This window comes from Haliotis rubra, unplaced genomic scaffold (assembly GCF_003918875.1).
Source record: "Haliotis rubra isolate DU_JTF1 unplaced genomic scaffold, ASM391887v1 Scf803, whole genome shotgun sequence".
Classification (NCBI taxonomy): domain Eukaryota; kingdom Metazoa; phylum Mollusca; class Gastropoda; order Lepetellida; family Haliotidae; genus Haliotis; species Haliotis rubra.
Window position 1 is genome coordinate 58,410 of NW_025767528.1, and position 26,771 is coordinate 85,180.

Below are 26,771 nucleotides of genomic sequence, written 5' to 3' on the forward strand. Positions count from 1 at the left end.
TGTGGATTACAACCTGATTTGTGGTGACATCTGGATCCTTGTATTCACTCATGTCCTGGCAAGCATCGCAACCTGTGGAGTAAAACAGGGCGTTTTTTCCTGTTGGACCATGTTAACAAAATAACGAAGGAGTAAAGTCTCAACTTTATCATATTTACGAAGGACTTACAGGTTATTTAAATATGCACGACGACCCAAAACTTTGATGGGTCATTTTTCTATTCTTTGAAGATATGGCTGAAATATTGCGGATTTGACGCTAGATATTAACTCACTCATACTTTGAGGATCTCCGATTTTGTTTGGTACGTGTTCTATGATGATGTACTAACACAATAATTGTAAAGTCATGATGACAGTCATTCTCCCTGACATCTTATCAAAATTATTTCATAATTTGTTAAGATGGTTAAAAAGAGTCAAACAACCACGTCGCATTGTTTGAATACATGTGTGTATGTTGAATGCCACTTCAATCAGCGATATTCCAAAGGATATATATCGTAATAGAAATAATTTGGATCCGGAAATTAACGACTGCATCCATCCCATCCCATTAGCCGGGTCTTACAACAAACATAGCGTCATTATCCTCGACTGGGTGCTTGTCTGAGATGATGTTGTCTCGTAAAGAATGTGTAATATCCTTCCCAAACTCACCACGAACCTTTTCATCTGATAACCTGAAATACACACAAATTAGATCAGTTACAATTTTTGTGCTTACAATCATGAAACTGTTCAATCACACGTGCATGATATGTTTGTTGAGACTTTTAGTGTTAGCCTGTTAAACGCCAAATTGCTGTTAAGAGGCAAAAGGGCATCCCAAAACCTCAAAACCAACTTGACCTTTAAATTAGAATGCCAAGGTTATCATTAACAGAGGGAAGACGAGTCATCGGAATGTCTCAGATGGGGGCTTCAAAGATCCATAATGGTGGTACGTTCGGTTGTACCATGCAGACCATCACCATACTTATGAAACACGTCAGCCAAACTGTCCCAGAAATGGCGACCCCGCAAAGATGACTATCAATGCGCAACCTGGGCCCTTATTCTCGAAACGTTCGTAGCCATAAGAATTCTTAATTTTGATCGTAGCCAATGTGTTAAGAATGGGCTTAAGAAGTTCGTAGGGCTACGAACGTTTCGAGAATAGCTAGCCTGAAGCCCGCAGTGACGTCATCAGCACCAACAGTGTTGAGTCAGTGCATCAGCAGAAAGACAGTCATGAGACGACTGAGTGCTGTTGGCATCTCGTTTACCCGGCAACGGAGACTGAATCGAACTCGTTTGGCAACCGATTCAAGGCACTGGCACCGTTTCTATTGGGTGGGATGTCTGTTTGGACAACACATGCACATACACAATATTTGTGACTTAAACGCGTTTCTTTCCATAAATAACCCCAAAGCAATTTCTGGAATGGTAGTGAACTTTTTGTGGATCAGTTTAGTTTATGTTGCAATCCCCATAACCATATATAATTGTAGCAATATCGACCTTTAAAATGATTATTACCTTTGCGACAGCTTATACGTGGTGGTTGGTTTAGGTGCAAAACAAGGGCAACAGAAACAGAACCAATAGAGAGATGACAAAGAAATCAAAATAGAGATGCTGGCATGGTCACATGGGTTGCCGTTTCCGATCATGACAAACATGTGTTCTGAGTCTGATTGAACTGTGCAAGAATCAAATTGATATATTAAGGCATGTGATAAAGATGAATCAGTATCCGACAATTTGAACGATGCTTTTAATACTAGCAGAGTGGTGAGGGCAAATCCTCCTCACACCGTTTTCCCACTCTGTGACATGCCTGTTCTGTCTTGTGTAGTAGACATCGAGTGATGTAAGTAAACGTATGTTAATACAAAACCTGTTGTTGCGTTAAGTGTTGGAGGAATGGGCAGGGTCGTCCCACTCAACAGTCTTGGGATTAACGGCCCTTAGGCGAATATTGTGTAATTGGATATATTGGCAATGACAACATGAAGCCGCAATACACATTAGTAACTGTTGTTGGGTCACCTTACAATCTTATGACAAGTTATGACTTTACTCAATATGTCTTGCCCTTTGTACTTCACTAGAAGCTTTTTAGTACAAAGACTTTCTGATAAGGTTGACGCTTCAAACCCTAATTCATAATTAATGATTATATACTTACAGTTTCCCCAACACTGAATCAATATGCACTTGATGATCTGCCTGAGCATGTGCTCTTCCAGATGACACTGAGTATATCCTCGAGGCACTTTGTGAAGTGGCATAATGATGTCCCCTGAGCCTGTAAGACAAAACCCTCAAACATCCAGACAACAAAGAAAAGTTCACTATAAATCATATTCTTCCAAATCACATAGTATTGCCTTTTATCATTATTACTCTAGAGACTGTGATCTGTATTTATATCAATGAACGGTGGAGATTCGCATTAGAATATGTCTAGGGTACTTTATTGTTTTCGGTAAGAGGACGCAACACTGGATCGGGTTACTCAGTCTCACTGCCTAATGTGTGTCATCTTGCCATGAGGGCTTTGTACAATGCTCATGCTTTCAGTCATTGGTTTGCCACACTTCCTCAGTTCCAGACTGTTGCCACATGCCGGAATAATGTGGAGGAAAACAGATAAACAAACAGACAAAACTAAGACCTTGCCTTTTCCATCCTTGGTCTGTGGAAGTACTTGGCAATTCAGTGACATCATCACATTCTTCCATGCCCTCAACATTATCCACAATGAATGCATCATGAATATTGTAATTTCCAAGCAAATGCTTAAGCAGATGGGTCACTTCAACCTTATTGGAGACCATTTCCTCAGCATCTTTTTTTGGTACCATGTCCGAACTCCAAAACTAAGCTTCCTTCTTCTGCATGCATCCAAAGCACGCGTTATTTGTTTGTGAAGGCGCGCGTTATGTCTCTCAGTCCTTTAGAACAAGATGCCATCAACTTAGACAAAGCACCTATCTCAATGTCAGAGAGCCTCCACTTTGATCGACAGGCGGCATTTTTAGTTTCTTGTTTCCCACAGATCGCTTCAAGACGCACAATCTTTCCATGTTCGCATGTAACTTTTTTATGAAAAACAAATGTAGAAACATATGATTAACTTTGGCGAGAACTATACACAAAAAAGAACGAAATTAACATGGTAAATAAACATCTTCACATTCAATATTAAAACCATTGCAGATGATAATCAAAATGACATATTAATAAATGTGAAAAAAATGATATTAAACAATTTACCTTTCGTCTTGACAGTCTGGTCATCGTAGTTTCCACGTATCGACACCTTGCCATTGTGTACTGATATATAAAGACATTTGTCATAGGTACTACACACATCAGTAACATTATAAGTCATTACCATATATCATAACCATTGTAACCATGATTTGATAAGACCATTGGGTTTACGGACATACAAGACCATTTATCTGTTCTGTCGACTCTTGACATCTGGAATGTTTAAGACGAATATGATACAATACATTACACAATACTTATGACCAAGAATCTCTATTATTATTATAGGTGGAAGTATGCTTATATAAATCAGCAAGTTCCTTCTATACAAATTGGAGTGTTGGAGAATTGTTGTTATTATTATGACATTGGCGAAACTTATTTGTTGGATAATAATGATAAGGTTTAAGGGAGATTATGTAATGTCCAAGAATCCGTATGTCGCCAGATGTAGATGAGTTTGTTGCATTCCCTGATCAAATACACAACATGTTTAGTTTAATTAGAAGATAAAGCTAAATTCAACATTTAGCGGTCAATCAACGATAAAGGTACCGCAGAATTGAAAACAGAGTAGCTTATCTTCATTCTAGCACGACTGATAAGCGTTTTAAAACCGAACTGTTTGGCGCCCAAGAACACAAGGCGTGAAGGTGCCTTTTTCCTGGCTATCGCTTGGAATCATCCCGTTGAGGGACAGGGACAAATAAGACATTTTCAACAACATAAATGCTTTATTACAGGAACAAGTATGATTGGTATTTGTAACAAGTACCATACATAAATAATACTGTGAGCAAGTACAATTATTTGATTTTTCTCAAGCGATTTATTCATCTCCCCTACTGTATGACTATCGACTCGCCCAAATGCAAGCCGTGAACTCGCTAAGTTTAGTCGCCGCTAACTTTATTCACAGAAATAATTGTTGATAACCACCCTACTATTCCCAATTTGGAAAAGGCATGCCACGTTTTATGTGGGATACATGGACAGTGGAAGTGGAAGGACTCACCATTACGGCCGGGACGGAAGCGGTCAGTTTAGGACGTGTGGGCCGACGTGTGTTGTCGACGTCAACACACGTAGATCTGGACCCGCTTTGAATATACTGCCGCTTTTGCGCTGCTGACGGATTTTCCAGCTTCGTAGTTTCTTCACTGGGATTAGGGTCAAGAAATTCTTCTTCAAACCATTTGGTTTTTACTTCGAAAACACCAAAGATGCTGCCGAGATAGATCTTGCCGATGTCCGACATGTTTGTTTACAAACAATAGGGTCAACGAGTTCGTTGCATTCATACGTGGTGAATCGGTCACTTTAATTAGCGGTCAATAAAATGTCATTTAAGTACGGTTTTTATGAGCTCTCAGCCAATCAGAATCGAGTACCACACAAGTTTGCGGCCAACAACAGATGTAACATCTGGTACTTGAACCCGTACAGCTATCCAGACAGCGAATGGGGCTTCTCCTAGAAAGCGCTGCCTAGTCGAACCCACCAAGAACTTTCCAGAGAATATGTTGGCTCCCCAAAACTGCAGCCTTCAGGATTACCCAGACTTTCAGATGGGCTGTGCTCCCGGTGGAGCACAGCATTGGCTTTATCAAAAAGGACAAGATCAGGTATATTAGCTGATTTTTTTTCTTCGTCTGTACATGGGCCTATTCCAAAGAAGTTTGAAACCACCATTTTCCATGACACCCTGGACATGTTCAGGGTCGTACCATGGAAGGACCTCGGTGTCAAAGCCACAGGCATGGCGAAGACCGTGGTAGAAGCAGAACATTTTGGCGATTGCGAGTAGGAAGTGACTGGTCTTGAGTACCAAAAGGAGAGCCCTCAGTTTCACATTGAGACCAGCCGACTTCTTCCAGATGAAAGAGAAGATTACTGTTCTGTTCCGCACACTGCATGTACACACAATGCAGTGATTCCTCGTAAATCTTCTCAACAATTGACCGGCTCCCATCACTGTACCGTCTAGTGATGGTAGACATCGCCATCAATAAAATCAACCTCAAATTTCAGATTCTATCCAACAACCATGACACGCTTAAAATAGTTGTGGAAGTTCTTGCTTTCATCATGAGTCTTGACATGCATCACCAGAGTAACCATCCGATAAATACATCTGTGAAGTACACAATAACATTCTGTCATGAAGAGGCTCCACGTGATTCAAACCCCAATCTCCAGAATTGGTTGGCATATCACGAATAAGAGAGGACCGAGGGTGGTGGGCTCAGACATTATCCTTCTGGTCAGATGGTGAAGACTTTGGATATCTTGTTAAGTCCAATCAACTACTCCAATGGAATAGGAAAGGACTGGCACAGCAAAAGTATTGGTGCTTTTGTTTCGAGCATTTAGGTCTGAGCTCCAGTTTTTATTTGAGCAACGTTTATACTCGGCCTGAAGTTTGAGCATTTCTGGATCTTGGCCTAGATTTTCAAAGCTCTCTTAGCACTAAGATAGTCGTAAAGTAATGTTGATGTATGGCATATACGACTATCTTAGCGCTACGAGAGCTTCGAAAATCTAGGCCCTTGTCTTAAACTTGCATTCCATGATGGGTGTTGGCCTGATCTTCCACAAGATGCTGAAAAACTCCACCTCTTATAACTTGACGGATGCATCATTAATTACCTTGCCACGTTTCAAATATTTATTATTAATTTATTATATTTATTTACATGATATGCATGAAATGGTAAAACTGGAGGCTGAAGGATAAGTCAAATTTTCATGACTGTTGACTAACAGTTTTAATGACTGCTGTTTAATTGCGTGAAGAACACCTGTGTAGGTTAAAAGTTGGTTTTAACTGTTTTGAAAATTTCGAATGACAGGAATGGTTGCGTTATGTGCAAAATAGTTTTATGAGTCATAAAACATGAACTTAGTAACTAGACTACCATATATTTTGTACAAAGGTACCCTTTTTATTTATATATTCCAGATGGATTTTTATGTGTGAATTTCCACCGCCCCTTTGTAAATCCTTATAATGGACAAAACTCTTCTCGGTAATCATTTGCAATCTTAACATCTTGCAAATAATTTTGAAAGCATTATAGGGTCCAGAAATGGAAGCGTTAAAAAGGGATTATTACCTATACAGGCTAGGATACACAGGTGATTATTTTTGTGATAATCGCAAATGTGGTTTTCAGTGATTCTCAACGTTGATTGGTCAGCTAAGCAGAGAAGAATTATGATTGGTTGACGGAACTACTTTTCTTGATAACTTTTACCGTTTCAGTGATAATTAGAACGTGTTGAACTCACACATTCCAAGATTTAAACAAGAAAACATAAATATTAAAGAATATGAATACTCTTTTTAGACATATTTCTTTTGCAATAAAAATAAATTAAAATAAATGTAAATAACTATTAAGAAACTTCTTTGAGTGGCATTTTAGAAGTTGGGAAGTAGAATATAGAACAAACTTTATGGATAACAACTTCTTTATGACTGACGTTAAGACCGGCATCATCTCCACACTAACCAGAAGGGCCAAGAACATCTGCTCAACTAAACTACAAGATGAAATCGAACACCTCAAGAAAGTCTTCGTAGAACGTAACCACTTTCCATCCCAAATAGTCAACAGAATCATCGCTGCAACCCTGTCACGTCCTACCAAAAGACCCAAACCAGATTCAGCCCCCATCAAGATATCCATCCCCTATATTGGCAAACCGTCACATCAAATCAGCCGCCTCCTAAAACAACAAGCTGGCATAGATACCACCTTCTCCGCGTCCTCCAACCTTAACAACATTCCCCACGCCAATGGAAGAAAACCCGCCACCGTAAAGAACAACAACCCAAAATGTGTCATCTACAAAATAAACTGTGATTGTGGGCAGAGCTACATAGGCGAAACTTCCCGACCCATCCACCCGAGTCAAAGAACATCAGACCTCTGTTACCAATTCCGACAGCAAATCAGCCATTTCCAACCACATCAAAGCAAGCCCCAATCATCAAATAGAGTGGTCTGACATCACCATTCTCTCTAACAAACAAACAGACTTCACTAAACGCAAGCTCACCGAAGCCATCCACATCAAACGCCCAAAGCCCACCATCAACTGAGACCAAGGATACTTCATTCCATCCGCTTATGATGCAGTCATCCACCAAGCCCAATCTACTGTATAAACTCTGCTGTATAAACATCTCATGATCATTTGTACATCATTGGCTTCGACGCCTGTCCTTTGTCTACTCTCTGGCTTCATCAGCTTTCTGCCTAGCCAGTTATGTTAATTATGTCGTTTTCTTTGTTACATTGTTACATCCAGTATATATACACTTCCCCCTTTTTCATATTCCATTATGCTTGACAACGGTACAAGAATCTGTATCGAAATGTCGCACTCACGAATATAAAGAAGTTATCCATAAAGTTTGTTCTATATTGAACTATTAAGAAACGACAAAAACTATCGTTTGCATTGTTTGTAAGCAAACATGGCCGCCATTAGGCTAACCCCGATCAAGGTCAATGACCTAGTTAAAGCTGACGGTGATCCTTCAACCTGTTTGTTGTTAAAACTGAATTCGGGGAAATAGAAGCAGCAAGATACCGACTAAAGGTGCTACCTGAAAGTGTGTCAAGTGAGTCTGCTACGGCGTCTAATGCCATCGAACCAGAAAACAGCTTTCTTACCGGAATCAGTGCTAGATGATCTTCTTCAAGATTACCTTTTTGATCCATGCATTCCTAATCAATCCGAAATCTTAACCTGCTCCAAAGAGGCTTATCCTTCCCATTTACTCGGATAACTAGAGTTATCCTTCTTGCAAGTGCTGTACTCTACTGGGACCGATGACGTAACTGTAACACGCCTTCCACATAACAAAATGTTGTTTAATCTTCAAACCTGTTGAGTTTCTTGACAGAAGATTTTTCTGCGATGGTTGTCTTTCAAATTTCCCAACTTTTAACCGTTGACTTTCCCATGACAGGTTTTTGCCAAAGTGTGTTTCAATACTACACCGTCACCCGTCACTAGACACACGTCAGTCGTGAATGAACGATGTTCCGGCGTATTAACTTGATGAAATAACGTTTTAGCTGTTATTAAGTTGAATAAGACTGCAATTAAAAGATCATTTTAATCATATTAACATATGTTAATAACTTATTCCATGAAAATATTTTTGTGGTACTTAAAGCGATTGTACGAGGTACTATACTCTCCCAAAAAAGAAACGCATCATGAATATAGCAATTGCAATGAATTAAAATGTGATTCATTTTACAAAAGGTTTTGCTTTGTTTATGAGTCCTTTGGTGTTTATGTTTTTAAACATCACAACAAAACGCACCATCCGTAAAATACCCGTATTTAACAGCATGATTTTCAATTTCGGTGTGTAGTGTCACAGAATACACAATTCACATGCAATGCACGTGAAAGTTGGGGATCAGATAGTCTTAATGATGGGTATCAAAGGTTGATCGCTGTCTGTCGATTATTCACTGTATTCAACGCAAAATGCCACGTCTAAGTGAAGGCAACCGTCATATCGCCATTGGTTTGTTTGAAGCTGGCCAGTCTCAACGTGCAGTCGCCCGACGCATGAATGTTCACCAAAGCACCATTTCACGGCTCTGGGAGAGATATCGCCGGCAGAATGCGGAAGCAGATGCCCCTCGTAGTGGGCGACCTGGAGCGACCACTGCGGCGCAGCATCGCTACATCCGGGTACATCACCTGCGTCATCGAACAGCTACGGCGACCAGTACCACTCGACAAATACCCGGATTGAGGAGGCTTTCTGCACAGACCGTCAGGAACAGGTTGAGAGAGCCTGGTTTACGTGCCAGAAGAACTTATTTTGGCCCTGTGTCTCGACAACAACATCGTCGACATCGAGTTCAATGGTGCACCAACGTTCAGGCCTGGAACCTACCGAATTGGCGTAGAATCTGGTTCAGTGATGAATCACGATTTCTATTGGAACGACGCGATGGAAGAATGCGGGTGTACAGACGTCGACGTGAACGCTTCGCCGGTGTTTGCGTTCCCCAGGTGGACAGATTCGGCAGGGGAAGTGTTATGATGTTGGGAGAGATCACCTGCCGTAGAAGAAGTGATTTGGTGATGATCCAGGGAAACCTGACAGCTCAACGGTAATGTGACGAAATCCTACGCCCACACCTCCTTCCAATCATTGATCGCCAGAGGGAGGTGTTTCAACAGAACAATGCCAGGCCCCACACAGCACGTCACACAAGAGACTTCCTCCAGAACCACAACATCAATGTGCTCCCCTGGCCCTCAAGATCACCAGACTTAAACGCGATCGAACATCTGTGGGATGCCCTGGACAGACGGGTTCGACGCAGTAACCCTCAGCCCCAGACACTTCAGCAACTCGCACAGGCACTACAGGCAGAGTGGGCTGCGATTGGGCAACACGAGATTCTGAGACTTATTCGTTCGATGCCGAGGCGATGCCGTGCAGTTCTAGATGCCCACGGTGGTCACACGAGGTATTGACTTCAGCGCCACCACACGTCTCCATGTGACACTCAAACTGACTTTCCTCGAGTTGGTGCCAAAGACGGATAAGTCTGCATTCCCGGTGTGCAATTTCGCTATATTTCATTGACTTATAAAGCCTACAAGATGTTTCAAAATAAACATAAAAATACAGTTGAAATTCCTATAAGCGTTTCTTTTTTGGGAGAGAATATTTTCTACAGCGTAGTTATGTTATTACCGCTGGAGAAGTTAGGTTTAATACGCGTATGAATACGAATCAGCTGTTTGAGGTCACAAGTCCTGGTGGTCCTTATTTAGTGGGTTTTTTTTTTTAATTTCATCATGGGTAACAAATAGAATAACCAACTCGGTACGAGTGATTCCGGGAATATGCCATCGTTAAAATGATGTTCAGAGCCTCGCCAAGGCTCTGCACTGTGATCATTATTTCAACGCGGGCATAGTTCCCGTAATCACTCGTACCGAGTTGGTTATTCTCTAAATCACATACCACACTCTGACATTGTATTTTGAAGTTTTGTGTATCATCAATGTGTCTTGTGCAGGTTACTATTATAATAGGACATTTATACATCCAGTTGACGTATCAAATATATTTTGACCTCTCTTCACAATTTGGGCTTTATCTCGACCCCTTTTAAACGTTTAAGCTAAATATCAGGTCTTTCAGTATATCATGGTGTGATTCAGTTGTTTTGCCATCTACCTGTTCATGGGCTTACGGTTTCTTGATTCCAGACTTATGAAATATCGTTCTGCGTTACCCTTTACACTATCTATTGGGCTTTCTCGTGTAAAATTAGCGTTTGTATTTGAGATGTATTTCTTCTTCTATTTATTTAGTGACTATTTGTATCTCCGTTAAGATCCCTGAAGTCCTTGAATGCTCTGGAGATTAATCTTATTTCCCAAAACGTTGAATGTTATCTTCATTTTCATACTGCTGTTTTGTTTCACCTATTTCCGTTTTCATAATAGAGGGCAACCTATTGACGGAAATTAAAAAGTAGTCCAGACGGGCATGTTTCCACGACCTGGGTTGTCGCCATGTATAGCTTTTGCTAAATGGGTTATATTCACCCCTTACATACATGGGTTTCATTGAAGTAGGCACATGATAGTTTCGAAATTGAACAATGGACTCTGCTTTTAGAAGAGATTTTAGAAAAGGATTTTGTCAGTTGTATTTACCTGGGATCGTCTCCGGAATTGTGATTGTGCTCAGGCAGTCCCCTTTTATAATGACTTGGACTGCCTTCGTATATTCATCTGTATCAAAAAATGTTCGATAATTGTAATAAACCAGAGTTGCGTCCCTTAGACTTGATGTTTCTGCATCACGGCCTTGCCTGCTGGTTTCACCTCTCCGGTAGCACACAGACACGACGTCATGTAATACGAACAATGAGGCAAAATCAGCTCATTCATTTTCTACAGTCATAAGTCAATTTTCAAGCAATGTTTATGAAATGATATCAGTATCCTTACGGTATAAACGCATGACAAATAACAGATACATGTCAGAAGCCAAATACTTATGTCCTGTCCATATTTGTAAGACTCTGATCTGATCTAATAGAGAGCAGAGATGTGTGTTATAAATTACATACTACCCATCAAAAGTTTAGACTCACTTGAAGAACTCACTATATGTAAAGATGTATACATACACATCGAAGATGAATTTCTCCACAACTACAATCCTTATGCAGATGAATTGCACGAGGATCATGCATGAAATTGCTGAAAACGATGTGCAAATATCGTGCATGTGAACAGCTGCGTTTTGGTGTAAATTTGTTAAGAATTCTCCAATTTTCACTGAGTTTCATCATCTATTGAACTCATGACAATAATATGTTCAACATTACGAATTTGTTTTATAATACATCAGTTCATGTGTAAACAGTACCTTTAAATAGTATGGCATAGTTTGCAAATGCTAGTTTAGAACAGTTGACTGACTACATTTACACTAGTGAGTCTAAACTTTCGATGGGTAGTATATTTCAATATTTGATTTCTCCAAGTGTGAAGTTTCTTATTTTGTTCAGTAGATTTAGACTCAAATGGCTTTCTTTAGACTTTTGATCAACCGAAATAATCCAGCGTAAACCAGCATGTTCTAGTATGTTCCATCAGAGATATATACGGAGCCATAGCTTTCAAATATGAGGTGAGGTGTTGTGGTGGTATATGTGTATGGCATGCTGAGGTGAGATGTGGTGTGGAGGTTAGGTGAGGTAAGGTGAGGCGAGGTGTTGCATGTTGCGGTGATATATTTGTATGGTATGCTGAGGTGTGGTATGCTGAGGCGTGGTATGCTGAGGTGCGGTATGCTGAGGTGTGGTGTGGTGTGGTGTGATGAGATTAGATGATATGCGAGTTATATGTGAGTGGTATGCTGAGGTGAGGTGTGATGTAATGTTCTGTGGAGGTGAGATGATGTGAGCTGATGTGATGAGATGTGAGGTGTTGAGAGAGGTGATGTGTGGTGTGGAGAGAGATATGGCAAGATGTGGTTTGATATGGAGAGAGGTGTGTTGAGGGGTGCTGTGCTATGGTGTGGAGAGAGATGTGGTGAATTGTGATATGGCGTAGATAGTGGTGATGCGGTATAAGATTTACCTCTTTCTGGATTCTCTGGCACTTGTCTGGAGTGTCCAGATACGACTGATCCTTGTAGAGCAGTTTGAACTAAAAACAAAATGCAACTATTTTAATTTGCATTCCACGTTAATATTGATATAACATATGAAGTCTTCACTTCTATTATTGGTTCTAATATGATTTGTGGGCGGTGGGGTAGTCTAGTGGTTAAAGTATTCGCTCGTTACGCCGAAGGCACGGGTTCGATTCCCCACTTGAGCACAATGTGTGAAGCCCATTTCTGGTGTCCCCTACCGTGATATTGCTGGAATATTGCTAAAAGCAGCGTAAAACTAAATTCACTCACTCTAATATTATTTGCTTGAAGGTACGAGTACGTCAAGCTTTGAGAACGGGTAAAAGTACGTCTCCTTTGACGCATCAGTTCCACGTCTGATACAATTCCCGACATTGGCTCTATCTTCCCTTGCACTTTTCAGGCTTGCGTGTACATGCGTTTATGACAGGTGCCACCGGTAGACAGGATACGCTCACCTTTTCACGAGCACCTATTTTCAAGATAACTATTTGTAAAAAGAACCATATGAAGTGTACTTCCTGCAAAGACTCTGCTTTTAAGAGAAATATCTGATTCAAGTGGAAGGGTTTGGTTGCTTCATTTCTCCGTTAATAAATAACTGTTACTGTTTGTGGCACGGATTGCCCTGTGGTTTAAGGTGGTACGTTTCGCTATACAGAGTTGTGCCCCTTAGGCATGTCAGGAAGCTATGACTGTAGGGCCCAAATAGAGACCTGCCGTGATTATGTTTCATAGCATGTCATCATCACTGTGCTTGTGGATATAACCAAGAAGGTAGACACACTATACTTGTATCACTACAAGTGACAAACCCATGAAGATCGGCTTCTCGCAGGAGGCCGGTAACTGTACCGGGTGTCAGACTCGCTAGGCAGATTGATACATGACATCATATCCCTTATAGTAGATCAGTGCTCATGTTAGCAATCACAGGGTTGTCTGTTTAAGATTCGATTATTTGCAGACCACTGTCGTATAGCTTAAATACTGCAGTGTGCGGCGTTGAACAGGCATCCAAACCAACACACTAAATTGATCTCGTTGACCCGTCACGCCGAAGACCCGGGTTCGATTCCCCACATGGGCACAATGTGTTAAGCCCATTTATGGTGTCCCCCGCCGTGATATTAGTGGAATATTGCTAAAAGCGGCGTAAAACTAAACTCAGTCAGTCAGTCAGTGAATATAACAAGAAGTCAAAGTCATCAACATCCCCCACAATGGCAAAATACGCTTCATGATTATGTCTACAAGTTATGATTATGTCAAATATTTAGGTGTGTATATAGAAAAGTGGAAGGAGAGTATAGAAAGGTTTTTAAAGTTCTGCTCCAGAAAGCAGCACTATCACCAATTTCAGGCAAAGTCAAACTTGTTACCATGGAAATGCCAAAAATATTTTATTCCGAATTCCAAAACTACCAAAAGGCACCAGTACACCACCAGACCAATCTATGTGCCAAGTTTGGTGAAGAAATAGTGAACAGTTTTAGAGATCTGCCCCGGAAAAGAGCACTACCACAATTTCAGGCAAAGTCAAACTTGTTGCCATGAAAACGCCAAAAATATTTAATTCAGAATTCCAAAACTACCAAAAGGCACCGGTACACCACCAGATCCATGTATGTGCCAAGTTTGGTGAAGAAATATTGAACGGTTTTAGAATTCTGCTCCGGAAAAGACAAATGTGCACGGACGGACGCAGGCACGGACGGAGTCCATTTTCATACCCCCCGCAAAACTCGTTGCGGGGGATAATTAGTCATTTAATGAATACTGAAGGTTGATTTAACACATGAAAGCAATAACATCAATACTTGAAAGGTTTTCAATTTTAGCATTGCCAAATGCTATCGCTGTCCCGGCCTGTCCGTCCTTTACCGCGGTAGTATTGACGTTCGACCCTGAAACATGAAAGATTTTTATCAGGAGTGTAACGTAATGACAAACAATGTTTATGGCATTATGGGGACAATTACACACTGCTGTGTGTGTGGTATGGTTTGTGTTTGCTGTTTTGTCTGGTGCGGTCTGTGGCCTTATTTGCGGTGCGGTGTGTGATGTCCGTTTGCTGTTTTATGTGTCGTGGCGTGTCGTGGCTGGTGTGCGTTTGATGTTTTTTGCAGTCTGGTGTGGCGTGGTGTGAACTCGTGTGGTGTGGTCGGCAGTGTGGTATCGGATGGTGAGGTGTGGAGTGGTTATTGTGATGTGCTGTGGTCGGCAGAGTGGTGTCGGATGGTGAGGTGTGGTGTGGTTATTGTGATGTGGTGTGGTCGGCAATGTGGTGTCGGATTGTGAGGTGTGGGGTGGTTATTGTGATGTGATGTGGTCGGCAGTGTGGTGTCGGATGGTGAGGTGTGGAGTGGTGATTGTGGTGTGGTGTGGTGTGGTGTGTTCGGCAGTGTGGTGCCGGATGGTGAGGTGTGGAGTGGTTATTGTGGTGTGCGGTGGTCGACAGTGTAGTGTCGGATGGTGAGGTGTGGAGTGGTGATTGTGGTGTGGTGTGGTGTGGTGTGGTGTGGTCGGCAGTGTGGTGTCGGATGGTGAAGTGTGGATTGGTTATTGTGATGTGGTGTGGTCGGCAGTGTGGTGTCGGATTGTGAGGTGTGGAGTGGTTATTGTGGTGTGCAGTGGTCGACAGTGTAGTGTCGGATGGTGAGGTGTGGAGTTGTTATTGTGATGTGGTGTGGTCGACAGTGTAGTGTCGGATGGTGAGGTGTGGAGTTGTTATTGTGGTGTGCAGTGGTCGACAGTGTAGTGTCGGATGGTGAGGTGTGGAGTTGTTATTGTGATGTGGTGTGGTCGACAGTGTAGTGTCGGATGGTGAGGTGTGGAGTGGTTATTGTGGTGTGGTCTGGTGTGGTCGGCAGTGTGGTGTCGGATGGTGAGGTGTTGAGTGGTTATTGTGATGTGGTGTGGTCGGCAGTGTGGTGTCGGATGGTGAGGTGTGGAGTGGTTATTGTGGGGTGGTGTGGTCGGCATAGTGGTGTCGGATCGTGTGCTTAATTGTGCACAAGTGGCATTATGTGGTGTCTCATGTTGTGTAGGTCATGTGTCGTGTCTCATGTTGTGTGTGTAATGTATGGTGTCTCATGATGTGTATGTCATGTATGGTGTCTCATGTTGTGTATGTCATTTTTTGGTGTCTCATGTTGTGTATGTCATGTGTGCTGTCTCATGTTGTGTGTGTCACGTGTGGTATCTCATGATGCGGTATGTCATGTGTGGTATCTCATGTTGTGTATGTCATGTGTGGTGTCTCATGTTGTGTATGTCATGTGTGGTGTCTCATGTTGTGTATGTCATGTATGGTGTCTTATGCTGTGTATGTCATGTGCGGTTTCTCATGTTGTGTGTAATGTGTGGTGTCTCATGCTGTGTATGTCATGTGCGGTGTCTCATGCTGCATGTCAAGTGATGTGTCCCATGTTGTGTATGTCATATGTGGTGTTTCATGTTGTGTATGTCATGTGTTGTGTCTCACGTTGTGTATGTCATGTGTGGTGTCTCATGTTGTGTATATCACGTGTGGTGTCTCATGTTGTGTATGTCATGTGTGGTGTCTTATGTTGTGTATGTCATGTGTGGTGTCTTATGCTGTGTATGTCATGTGTGGTGCCTCATGTGTATGTCATGTGTGGTGTCTTATGTTGTATATGTCATGTGTGATGTTTTATGTTGTGTATGTCATGTGTGGTGTCTCATGTTGTGTATGTCAAGTGTGGTGTCTCATGCTGTGTATGTCAAGTGTGGTGTCTCTTGTTGTGGTATGTCATGTATGGTGTCTCATGTTGTGTATGTCATGTGATGTGTCTCATGCTGTGTATGTCATGTGTGGTGTCTCATGTTGTGTATGTCATGTGTGGTGTCTCACGTTGTGTATGTCATGTGTGATGTCTCATGTTGTGTATGTCATGTGTGGGGTCTCATGCTGTGTATGTCATGTGTGGTGCCTCATGTGTATGTCATATGTGGTGTCTTATGTTGTATATGTCATGTGTGGTGTTTTATGTTGTGTATGTCATGTGTGGTGTCTCATGTTGTGTATGTCATGTGTGGTGTCTCATGCTGTGTATGTCAAGTGTGGTGTCTCTTGTTGTGGTATGTCATGTATGGTGTCTCATGTTGTGGATGTCATGTGCGGTGTCTCATTTTGTGTATGTCACGTGTTATGTCTCATTTTGCGTATGTCATCTGTGGTGTCTCATGCTGTGTATGTCATGTGTGGTGTTTCATGTTGTGTATGGCATCTGTGGTGTCTCATGTGTATGTCATGTGATGTGTCTCATGCTGTGTGTGTCATGTGGTGTCTCATGTTGTGTATGTCACTTATTAACTGTCTCATGTTATTGTATGTCATGTGTGGTGTCTCATGTTGTATATGTCATGTGTGGTGTCTCATGATGTATATGTCATGTGTGGTGCTTCCTGTTGTATATGTCATGTGTGGTGTCTCATGTTGTATATGTCATGTGCGGCATCTTATGTTGTGTATGTCATGTGTGGTGTTTCCTGTTGTGTATGTCATGTGTGGTGTGTCATGTTGTGTATATCATGTGTGGTGTCTCATGTTGTGTATGTCATGTGTAGTATCTTATGTTGTGTTTGTTATGTGTGGTGTCTTATGTTGTGTATATCATGTGATGTGTTTTATGTTGCGTGTGTCATGTGATGTGTCTTATGCTGTGTATGTCATGGGTGGTGTCTCGTGTTGTATACATCATATGTGGTGTCTCATGTCAATGTCATGTGATGTGTCTCATGTTGCGAGAGTCATGTGTGGTGTCTGACTTTGTGTATGTCATGTGATGTGTCTGATGCTGTGTATGTCATGTGTGGTGTCTCATGTTGTGTATGTCATGTGATGTGTCTTTTGCTGTGTATGTCATGGGTGGTGTCTCATGTTGTATACATCATGTTTGGTGTCTCATGCGTATGTCATGTGATGTGTCTCATGTTGTGTAGGTCATGTGATGTGTCTCATGTTGTGTATGTCACGTGTGGTGTCTCATGGTGTGTATGTCATGTGTGGTGTTTCCTGTTGTGTATGTCATGTGTGGTGTCTCATGTTGTGTATGTCATGTGATGTGTCTTATGCTGTGTATGTCATCTGTGGAGTCTGATGTGTATGTCATGTGTGGTGTCTTATGTTGTGTATGTCATGTGTTGGTGTCTTATCTTGTGTATATCATGTGATGTGTCTTATGCTGGGTATGTCATGCGTGGTGTCTCATGTTGTATATGTCTTGTGTGTTGACTCATGTTCTGTATGTCATGTGATGTGTCATGTTTTGTTCATGTAATGTGATGTGTCTCCTGCTGTGTATGTCATGTGTGGTGTCTCATGTTGTGTATGTCATGTTTGGTGTCTCATGTTGTGTATGGCAGTGTGGTGTCTCATGTTGTGCATATCATGTGTGGTGTCTCATGTTGTATACATCATGTGTAGTGTCTGAAGTTGTGGTATGTCATGTGTAGAGTCTAATGTTGTGTATGTCATGTGTGGTGTGTTATGTTGTGTGCCATGTGATGTGTCTCATGTTGTGTATGTTATGTGTGGTGTCTCATGTTGTGTGTGTCATGTGTGGTGTCTCATGTTGTGGTATGTCATGTGTGTTGTCTCATGTTGGGTGTGTCGTTTATGGTGTCTCCTGCTGTGTATGTTATGTGCGGTGTCTCATGTTGTGTATGTCATGTGTGCTGTCTTATGTTGTGTATGTCATGTGATGTGTCTCCTGCTGTGTATGTCATGTATGGAGTCTCATGTTGTGTATGTCAGTGTGGTGTCTCATGTTGTGCATATCATGTGTAGTGTCTCCTGCTGTGTATGTCATGTATGGAGTCTCATGTTGTGTATGTCATGTATGGTGTGTCATGTTGTGTATGTCATGTGTGGTGTCTCATGTTGTGTATGTCATGTGTGGTGTCTCAGGTTGTGTATGTCATGTGATGTGTCTCATGTTGTGGATGTCATGTGTGGTGTATGTTATATGTTGTGTCTCATGTTGTGTATGTCATGTGTGGTGTCTCATGTTGTGTATGTCATGTGTGGGGTCTCATGTTATGTATGTCATGTGTGGTGTCTCATGTTGTGTATGTCATGTGATGTGTCTCATGTTGTGTATGTCATGGGAGGTGTGTCATATTGTGATTGTCTACTCTACCCAGAGGCATGATCTGGGCGTTCTACCTGTGTGACCAGCCATGCGGCTCCTGTATCATGTGTTGAACCGACAGGCGAGAGACAACTTAGTTTCTGTGGGTTGCACTAAACAAACAACTTTGTAAGTTGAGTGAAAACATAATGATATTCATCTCTCAGTAACAGTAAACTGTATGCCTAGGCAGGGTATATGGACACCTCACACAATGCTCATCTCCTTCTAACTTCAGATGTAATGATAGAGGATGAACAATAGACAGCCTCCCTAAACATTCTATACTATTCTGTGGGTCAGCCTCTGGATCGGGATATAGTGCAAGTCTAAATATAGCACGCCACCGGAACTCACTGAACCCACAAGCACAATGTATAGCAGTTGAACCACTGCACAGTGTATAAACACTGCCTCATAACAATGTATAACAGTTGAAACACTGCACAGTGTATAAACACTGCCTCATAACAGTGTATATTATAGGCATGAGATTATGGTCTTTATTACAATAAGAGATATACAATTAACATTATTAATGACAGGGGATTAAGGGGGCAGAAGATACAAATTGTGAGAGTTTTAATAAAATATTTAAGATATGAAGTGATTGGTAACGTTGTAAGGTGGGAGGTAAGGTAGAAAGTCAGTAACGTAGGTAATGAACATGAAAGTAGGTCGCTGGAGCTGGTGAGTGCAGGGGGGAGTGACTCATGGCTTAGATAGAGGAAAAAGCTACTATACTATCAAGATGGAGCGACGTGGCCGGGGACCTGGCCGGGGACCTGGCCACCAGTTCCTGGTACTCTACGAGCCATATATGGTTAGGAGAGAGAGACCCTGAGATTCCTGGAATCCACCTCACGGTCGTACAAATATGGTAGTGGGGGTACGAAATAGAGGTGGGGGAGAGTAATAGATAGTCAAATTATGGGTTATTGACCAATAGAAAAAATGAAAAGGGTGTTGGCTGTGACGTAGGAACCCAGGTTTAAGCGGGAGCAAAGCTCAGAAACGGGAGTCTGGTGCGGGCCTGCTCTTGCTGTTGGTCACTAGGAACCGTTTGAGAAATTATCTTGAAGCACCAGCATTTTGGCTTAAGACTGAAGCTTTGCGGCTGAAGTCTTATAGAGTGACCATAGAGTAGGTTGACCAGCAACACAGTGTCAATAAAAACTATTGAACGAAGATCATCGTCTTGTGTTTGCTGGATGGACTACGGTAAAGTTCCCAAGGGCCCCCGGGTACTGACACTGTACCTCTCGCACATCCCTTATCGTCAGGACCGAAGTACGGGGGTATACCGTAGTCCCAGGTAATCGACACACCATCCCAGGTACGGGATACCGACAGGTAAAATACCATCTACCTGCCAGGTAAAGGTGCTAGTCGGAACGCCTTGGAAAGGTGGCTGGAGACGCGGGGTAAGTTCCCTGTAGCGATTGGTTGAGAGGCTGAAAGTGCTGTGCAGCGGTTGCACGCACGGAAAATTGCGATTGAATTAAGCAGAGCGACGTTTGGCTGCTTAAAATATCGAGAGGTTGAAAGTGCAGTACAGCGGATGCATGCACGGCAAATTTGCAATAAGCAGAGCGATGCTTAATAATGGTTGAGAGGTTGGAAGTGCTGTGCAGTTTGCGGGTTGAAAGTCTGCAGCCGATGGCGCGGCAATGTAATAAGCAGAGCGACGTTTGGCTGCTTAAAATATTGAGAGGTTGAAAGTGCAGTACAGCGGATGCATGCACGGCAAAATTGTAATAAGCAGTGAGACGTTTGGCTGCTTAAAATATCGAGAGGCTGAAAGTGCAGTGTAGCGGGGGCACGCACGGCAATTTGTAATAAGTAGAATAAAGCTGGGCTACTTAAAATATTGAGAGGCTGAAAGTACAGTGCAGCGAAGGTACGCACGGCAAATTGAAATAAGCAGAGCGACGTTTGGCTGCTTAATAATTTGAGAGGTTGAAAGTGCAGCCGATGCACGCAAGGCCATTGGCAATAAGCAGAGCGACGTTTGGCTGCTTGATAATTTGAGAGGTTGAAAGTGCAGTGCAGCGGGTGCATGCACACGGCAATTTACAATAAGTAGAGTAAAGCTGGGCTGCTTATTTACGAAGCGAGGCTGAAAACGTGCAGCGGTTGCACGAGCAAAACATTGCACTAGTGAGGTTGAGTGCAAACGACGACTTTGAGACCGGCCGAGGAAGGGCTACGCCACCAACGCCAGCTGATCGAGAGAGAGAGGGTTGCAGGTACAGAGAAGGCAGGCAGGAGGACAACACCAGATCGACGGAACCATAGGTGGGACGGTCCGTACAGAACAGTGAGCCACCAGGGAAACAACAGGCTGAACTCTTATGTGACAGTGATCCGATAGGAAAGTGACAGACAGTGGTGTGTGACATTTAGACTAACTTATAGTGCACATTCCACAGGGTCGGATCTGCTTTAGGTAAGCCAATTCTATTATTATTTATGGTAAACACTTTGTAAAAGAGCGAGATCCTTGAGATAATCATGCCTCTGACACCCAGCAGTAGCGGGAATCCAATCTCTTTACGCCCTGTCAATCAGCAATGTTTATCCCCTGTAGCTACATCCTCCAGCTGGTCTGCATTATTTGCTTCCCCACTCCCAAGTAGTAAGACCGTCCCGTCTGACCAAGAGAGCCCTTCTACTATGGTTGATACCACGCCAATCATGTCCGCCAGCGTTACAACCACAACATCCAGTAACCAGAGTACTAGTTGCCCCCCACTTCCAGTTGAATGGTCACCGTTCTCTTCTCCAATGACAGGCCCCCAATTATTACACACTGATATCTTCAGTACACCGGTCACTCATACAGCAGCAGTAGTTCAAGGCTGCCCCGCCCCACCCACGTATCAATCCAGTGTGGCCACGCCCAATGGCACCAATGCACAGTCCGTCCCGTCAGTGAACCCGGCTCATTCATTCACCAGAGCCGTCTCATTATCTGCAGTGCCAATGAGCCATTTTGATGGTAAGGACCCCCTCGCCGCAGAGGGTTGGTTAAAAAGATTTGAACGTTATTCTAAGGTACATGGCTATACAGATGAGGAAAAGAAAGAACTCTTCCCATTATATCTGTCCTCACAGGCGTCACACTGGTTTTACGGGACCTTGGCTAAGGATCAGTGTTCCTGGCCAACCTTAAAGAAAACCTTCTTGCAGCGTTATGCCCCAAATTCCATTGTTATGTTAAAAAGGGCTAATGACCTCATAGATAGGAAACAAAAACCGTCTGAACCATTCGCTGACTTTTTACAGGCGGTCAGACGTCAAGCGGCCTTAATCGGCCGAAACAAGGATGATATCGTCAGGACCGAAGTACAGGGATATACCGTAGTCCAGGTAATCGACACACCATCCCAGGCACGGGATACCGATCTGATCTACCTGCCAGGAAAAGGTGCTAGTCGGAACGCCTTGGAAACCGCGAGGTACCGCGGACATTATTACACAAACTGCAGTAACAAGAATGAGGAAAGAGTTTATAAACTTCCCTAACACGTAGACAAATACGACGACAATCCGGCGAAGTATTGACACTTAGGCCACGGCTACACTTGAAAAGCACACCGCAAAATTGTAAAGAACAGCCCAACAAGAGTATTCAGAATAAGAGAGTTTAGGAATAGCCCGACAAGAGAGTTCAGAATAGCCCCACAAGAGCGTTCGGAATAGCCCGACAAGAGTTTTCGGAATAGCCCGACAAAAGTGTTCGCAATGCCCGACATTGGTGTTCGGCCAAGGAGAAAAGAATTAAAAATATAAAGTTGACGATGTCAAATATGCATCAGCAACGTGTGGGCTGCATTTACTCGTCTTTACGCGTGAATATGAGTCATATTGGCGTGTTTGTTGTATGTACTAATTATTGTTTCATTTAATGAAATATAAGGGGAATTAGTCGGGATATGGTGATAGTTGTATTTATCGTGACGAAAAACACATACTTTGACTTGAGTTCCCATCCTCTGCCCCGTCTTCGTCCATGCTGCAACCATACATATCACAAGTTTTAAAATAAGTAAACCGGCTCCAATTTTCACCATAACTGTCCTCGTAATCATGTCACAAAAGCAGAAAATATAATAACATTCCGAAAGAGAAAGCCTCTCATTTCAAACAAATATCCATGGTAATGATATTGTTATAAGGTAAAACTGCATCCCTAAACCATGAGAGTGAGTGAGTGAGTTTAACTTTACGCCACACTCAGCAATATTCCACCTATATGGCAGCGGTCTGTAAATAATCGAGTCTGGACCAGACAATCCAGTGATCAACAGCATGATCATCGATCTGCGCAATTGGGAACCGATGACATATGCCAACCAAGTCAGCGAGCCTGACCACCCGATCCCGTTAGTCGCCTCTTTCGACAAGCATGGGTTACTGAAGGCACATTCTAACCATGAGAGAATTACATCAGATTCCGTTTTTCAGATTTGCAGTTTTGCTCATGAGTCATAACGGATAGGCACGGTAGGCAGACAGATATTCGAATGCTTTTTAGCCGAAGGCAGTGTTGTTTTCTTCAACGGAGTGCACTTCAATGCAGGATGTACTTATTGTTAAAGGACGAGGGTCGATCAAAAAGTACGTAGCCTAACGATATTCTCGATGTCTAATGTTTGAAAAGCTTCCATTTCATTTTGAAGGAATCGTTAGCAAAGCCATATCCAAACTTTCACATGTGTGGGTAAAGTGGTTAACCAGATATTTTTCATCACAACACATTGGGGTATACTATTTCTAACAATTGCAGAAAATGAAAAACGATTTGTCTTTTGGTACCTATTGGAGAATGGTATGCCCTCAGATAATGTCATATAAAATATGTTCAGTACAGTATAGTAGTCAGGGGCTATTTTTTTAAGGACACTCCCATTTTAATCTTTCAATAACATTGTGTCCAGATATTCAAGCTGGCACAGTTTACAATATATTGTGAGCTGACACTTGTGTGACCATTCAGTTTGAACCCTTGGCATCATGTATGCATAAGTGAAAACAGTAGAATAAGCTATGCTCCAAAACAAGCTCTTTCAGTCAACATGAAAGTGGGAGTCACTTTAACAAGCGGTTGTAATTTCAAATTGCTTTTTTATGAACTTTGATATTTAAGTGTGATTCTAGGGGACTTCTATCAATCTCAAACACACAAAATATTTCTTGCATATTTCCTGAAGTTTTTGATTCATTAATTGTAGACTTTGTGTTTTTTAGGGTACCAAGAGAAAAGGTCAAACAAAATGGGGATCGTGAGACTGGAACATAGCAAAACCAAACTGCCTGAGTTTGACAGATAATATGTAGAAAAATAAAACATAAAACATAACTGCATTTGTATCTTTTTCTTGGTGATTCTACTACTTTTTGATCGCCCCTCAATATATGCATGTGTTAACATGAACTACTGCAAAATGAAACAAAAACATGATTTAGGTGAACTACTTGAGCTTAAAAACTCATGTAACCTCCAATGCTGAGATCCTTGACTAGAATGTCATTATACAGTCCTACAAAATTTATAAGACTTAAGCCTTTATGATAAATTGATAACATTCGTCCCATTATGAAACAAACAAAAATAATAAAATATAAAGTTGTATTTAGAGAGTTTTTGAATTGTGAAATGGTCCCTCAGAGCCAGAGGCTCTACTAATAAGGCCAAATAAAACATTGGCCCATCTGAGACCACTTCATTCCTCCAAACTGTCACATATGAAACCATTCAAACCCAAAAAACTTGGTAGAATATTTGGCTCTTTTGGAGCTACTTATAAAGAATATAACTGATTCTTCCACTTGTAAAATGTTACAAGAAACGAAAAGAAATAAAAGTATATTTGGCACTTGTATATATATTGTTGCCATGGAAGTCAAGGGCATATAATTCAAAGGGGGCTAACTCTGGATGACCCAATTTATTGCAGAGTCTGAACGATATCGCGATAATCGTATCGCGAGATACTGTATCGGTATGTACCGGTTTACCGGTAATATTGCACAGCCCTACTTTTAAGTGACGGAAGCCAGTCCCCACCACTCAGGTGTCCCGTGTGGTACGAGCCTACCCTGTCTATTGATGAAGTTGTAGTTAGAGAGATGGACTGAGACAGAGTAAACTATATGAGTATAACGTGGTGTTGCGTTTATCTTTGAATGTATGTGTGCCAGTACATGAATGCCATGTGGTTAGTTAGGAGTCACGGTCGTCCAACCCCTCACTCCGAGACTTAGCATCCTGCAACGGACCAAGCGAGTGGAGCGCCAGAGCTACTATCTCCCCCTAACAATGGGAACGGCCACAAATAGTAGGTAAATGTGGTAGGGTTTACTAACGCCCCAACGCCAGTTACGACACTTATATTAGTTATATGAAGATCAGTCCTGTGTACGTACGCTGATATACGTTTCACAAGAAAAGACGACACCGAAATAGTCTGAATGTTACAGGGACCAACATGTCTCCACACTTGGTTGACAGATATGAAACGAGGGGAAACACCTGTTTTCTTATTGTAGCTTGAATAAACAGCGGTAGCACAAATCGAAAGCCATAAACATGGTGTGCTGTCAGTTCATTATTCTTGTTATTGAAAGAGTATATCACTCGCATATAAGTGTACACCTAAGCCACATCGTGTTAATTGTTAGATGTTTTCACGATCTTATCAGTACATAGTGATATAACAATGTACAACTGCAACTGCGCAGCCATGTTTTAACCCGGAAATATTACAAGGAGTCGTGAAGTTGCAGGTAACATGTGATAAGAAGATGTATCTATTCATCATACCTTTAAACGAAGTTCCCGACTGTCACAAAAAGCGGATAGAGTGTTCAGTCTAGTGTTAATGATCTCTGTTCCAGGAACTATATATAGAGAGCTGGATCGAATCGAAACAGCCTCTTTCGGTGACGTCACTGTTTTGCGCAGACGCCGTAGTGTGTCTCACTATTATTAGGCAATGAACAGGTGTGTTCGGTGTTTCACGGTGAGGCTGTGCTATGGGTGGACGGTCTAAGGGAGGCAACTCCATTAGGAATAATTTTGACAGAAATCACAGACCCTTGTGTCTTTGCGAGAATTAAAGATTAACTTGTTTATACCACCAGGCGCGTAGATTTTTTCGTGTAAGCCCGATAGGTTGCAAAGCTATATATTTTGATAGAACGGAGTGCTTGCCCAACTTTTTTAGCATTTTAGCAACAAGCATGTGTAAACCCGGGCATTTTTAATAATGGTAGCTACACCCAGGATCACCACCGCATCGAAATGCTTCACAGTACAGTACATCATGATGTAGTGTACTGTGAATATGCATGCCCTCAGGGTGCATTGTACTGTGAATATGCATGCCCTGAGGATGCATTGTACTGTGAATATGCATGCCCTCAGGATCCATTGTACTGTGAATATGCATGTCCTCAGGGTGAATGGTACTGTGAATATGCATGACCTCAGGGTGCATTGTACTGTGAATATGCATGCCCTCAGGATCCATTGTACTGTGAATATGCATGTCCTCAGGGTGAATGGTACTGTGAATATGCATGCCCTCAGGGTGCATTGTACTGTGAATATGCATGCCCTCAGGATCCATTGTACTGTGAATATGCATGTCCTCAGGGTGAATGGTACTGTGAATATGCATGACCTCAGGGTGCATTGTACTGTGAATATGCATGCCCTCAGGATGCATTGTACTGTGAATGTGCATGCCCTCAGGGTGCATTGTACTGTGAATATGCATGACGTCAGGGTGCATTGTACTGCGAAAATGCATGCCCTCAGGGTGCATTGTACTGGGAATATGCATGCCCTCAGGGTGCATTGTACTGTGAGTATACATGCCGTCAGGGTCAGTGTACTGTTAAAATGCATGCCCTCAGGGTGCATTGTACTGTGAATATGCATGCCCTCAGGATGCATTGTACTGTGAATATGCATGCCCTCAGGATGCATTGTACTGTGAATATGCATGCCCTCAGGGTGCATTGTACAGTGAATATGCATGCCCTCAGGATCCATTGTACTGGGAAGCATTTCGAGTCAGGGGTGACATAAAAAAGTGAGAAAGTCAAAATGCATCCTT

The 26,771-nt window shown here is 42.2% G+C and overlaps 1 protein-coding gene and 1 long non-coding RNA gene across 3 annotated transcripts; one reads left to right on the top strand and one right to left on the bottom strand.

Annotated features, from left to right (window-relative positions):
- Positions 1-22,215, top strand: LOC124261673. The gene is made up of 4 exons (XR_006894390.1): positions 1-74; positions 13,854-13,861; positions 19,832-19,837; positions 22,204-22,215. It is a non-coding gene; the product is annotated as an uncharacterized LOC124261673 (long non-coding RNA).
- On the bottom strand, positions 2,332-25,614 carry LOC124261671. 2 transcript variants are annotated; one of them, XM_046696020.1, is made up of 7 exons: positions 25,472-25,614; positions 22,620-22,660; positions 14,305-14,391; positions 12,427-12,495; positions 10,990-11,067; positions 3,268-3,327; positions 2,478-3,089 (listed from the first exon to the last, which is right to left on the bottom strand). In XM_046696020.1, exons 2-7 carry the CDS (start codon positions 22,657-22,659, stop codon positions 2,908-2,910), a joined length of 516 nt encoding a protein of 171 aa, XP_046551976.1. In that variant the 5' UTR covers position 22,660; positions 25,472-25,614; the 3' UTR covers positions 2,478-2,907. The 2 variants fall into 2 exon arrangements, 1 of the variants encoding a protein (XP_046551976.1); XR_006894389.1 differs by lacking the exons at positions 2,478-3,089; positions 3,268-3,327; positions 10,990-11,067; positions 12,427-12,495 and adding an exon at positions 2,332-2,342.
- Between the last annotated feature and the right edge of the window lie 1,157 nt (positions 25,615-26,771).

Excerpts from the sequence above, each read along its gene's own strand:
- LOC124261671 (XM_046696020.1), bottom strand. The coding sequence starts at position 22,659 with ATGGACGAAGACGGGGCAGAGGATGGGAACTCAAGTCAAA. Across the intron at positions 12,496-14,304 it reads TAAAATTGAAAACCTTTCAA|TTCAAACTGCTCTACAAGGA; the intron begins GTATTGATGTTA and ends TTTTGTTTTTAG. Across the intron at positions 11,068-12,426 it reads GCCAGAGAATCCAGAAAGAG|ATGAATATACGAAGGCAGTC; the intron begins GTAAATCTTATA and ends TTTTTGATACAG.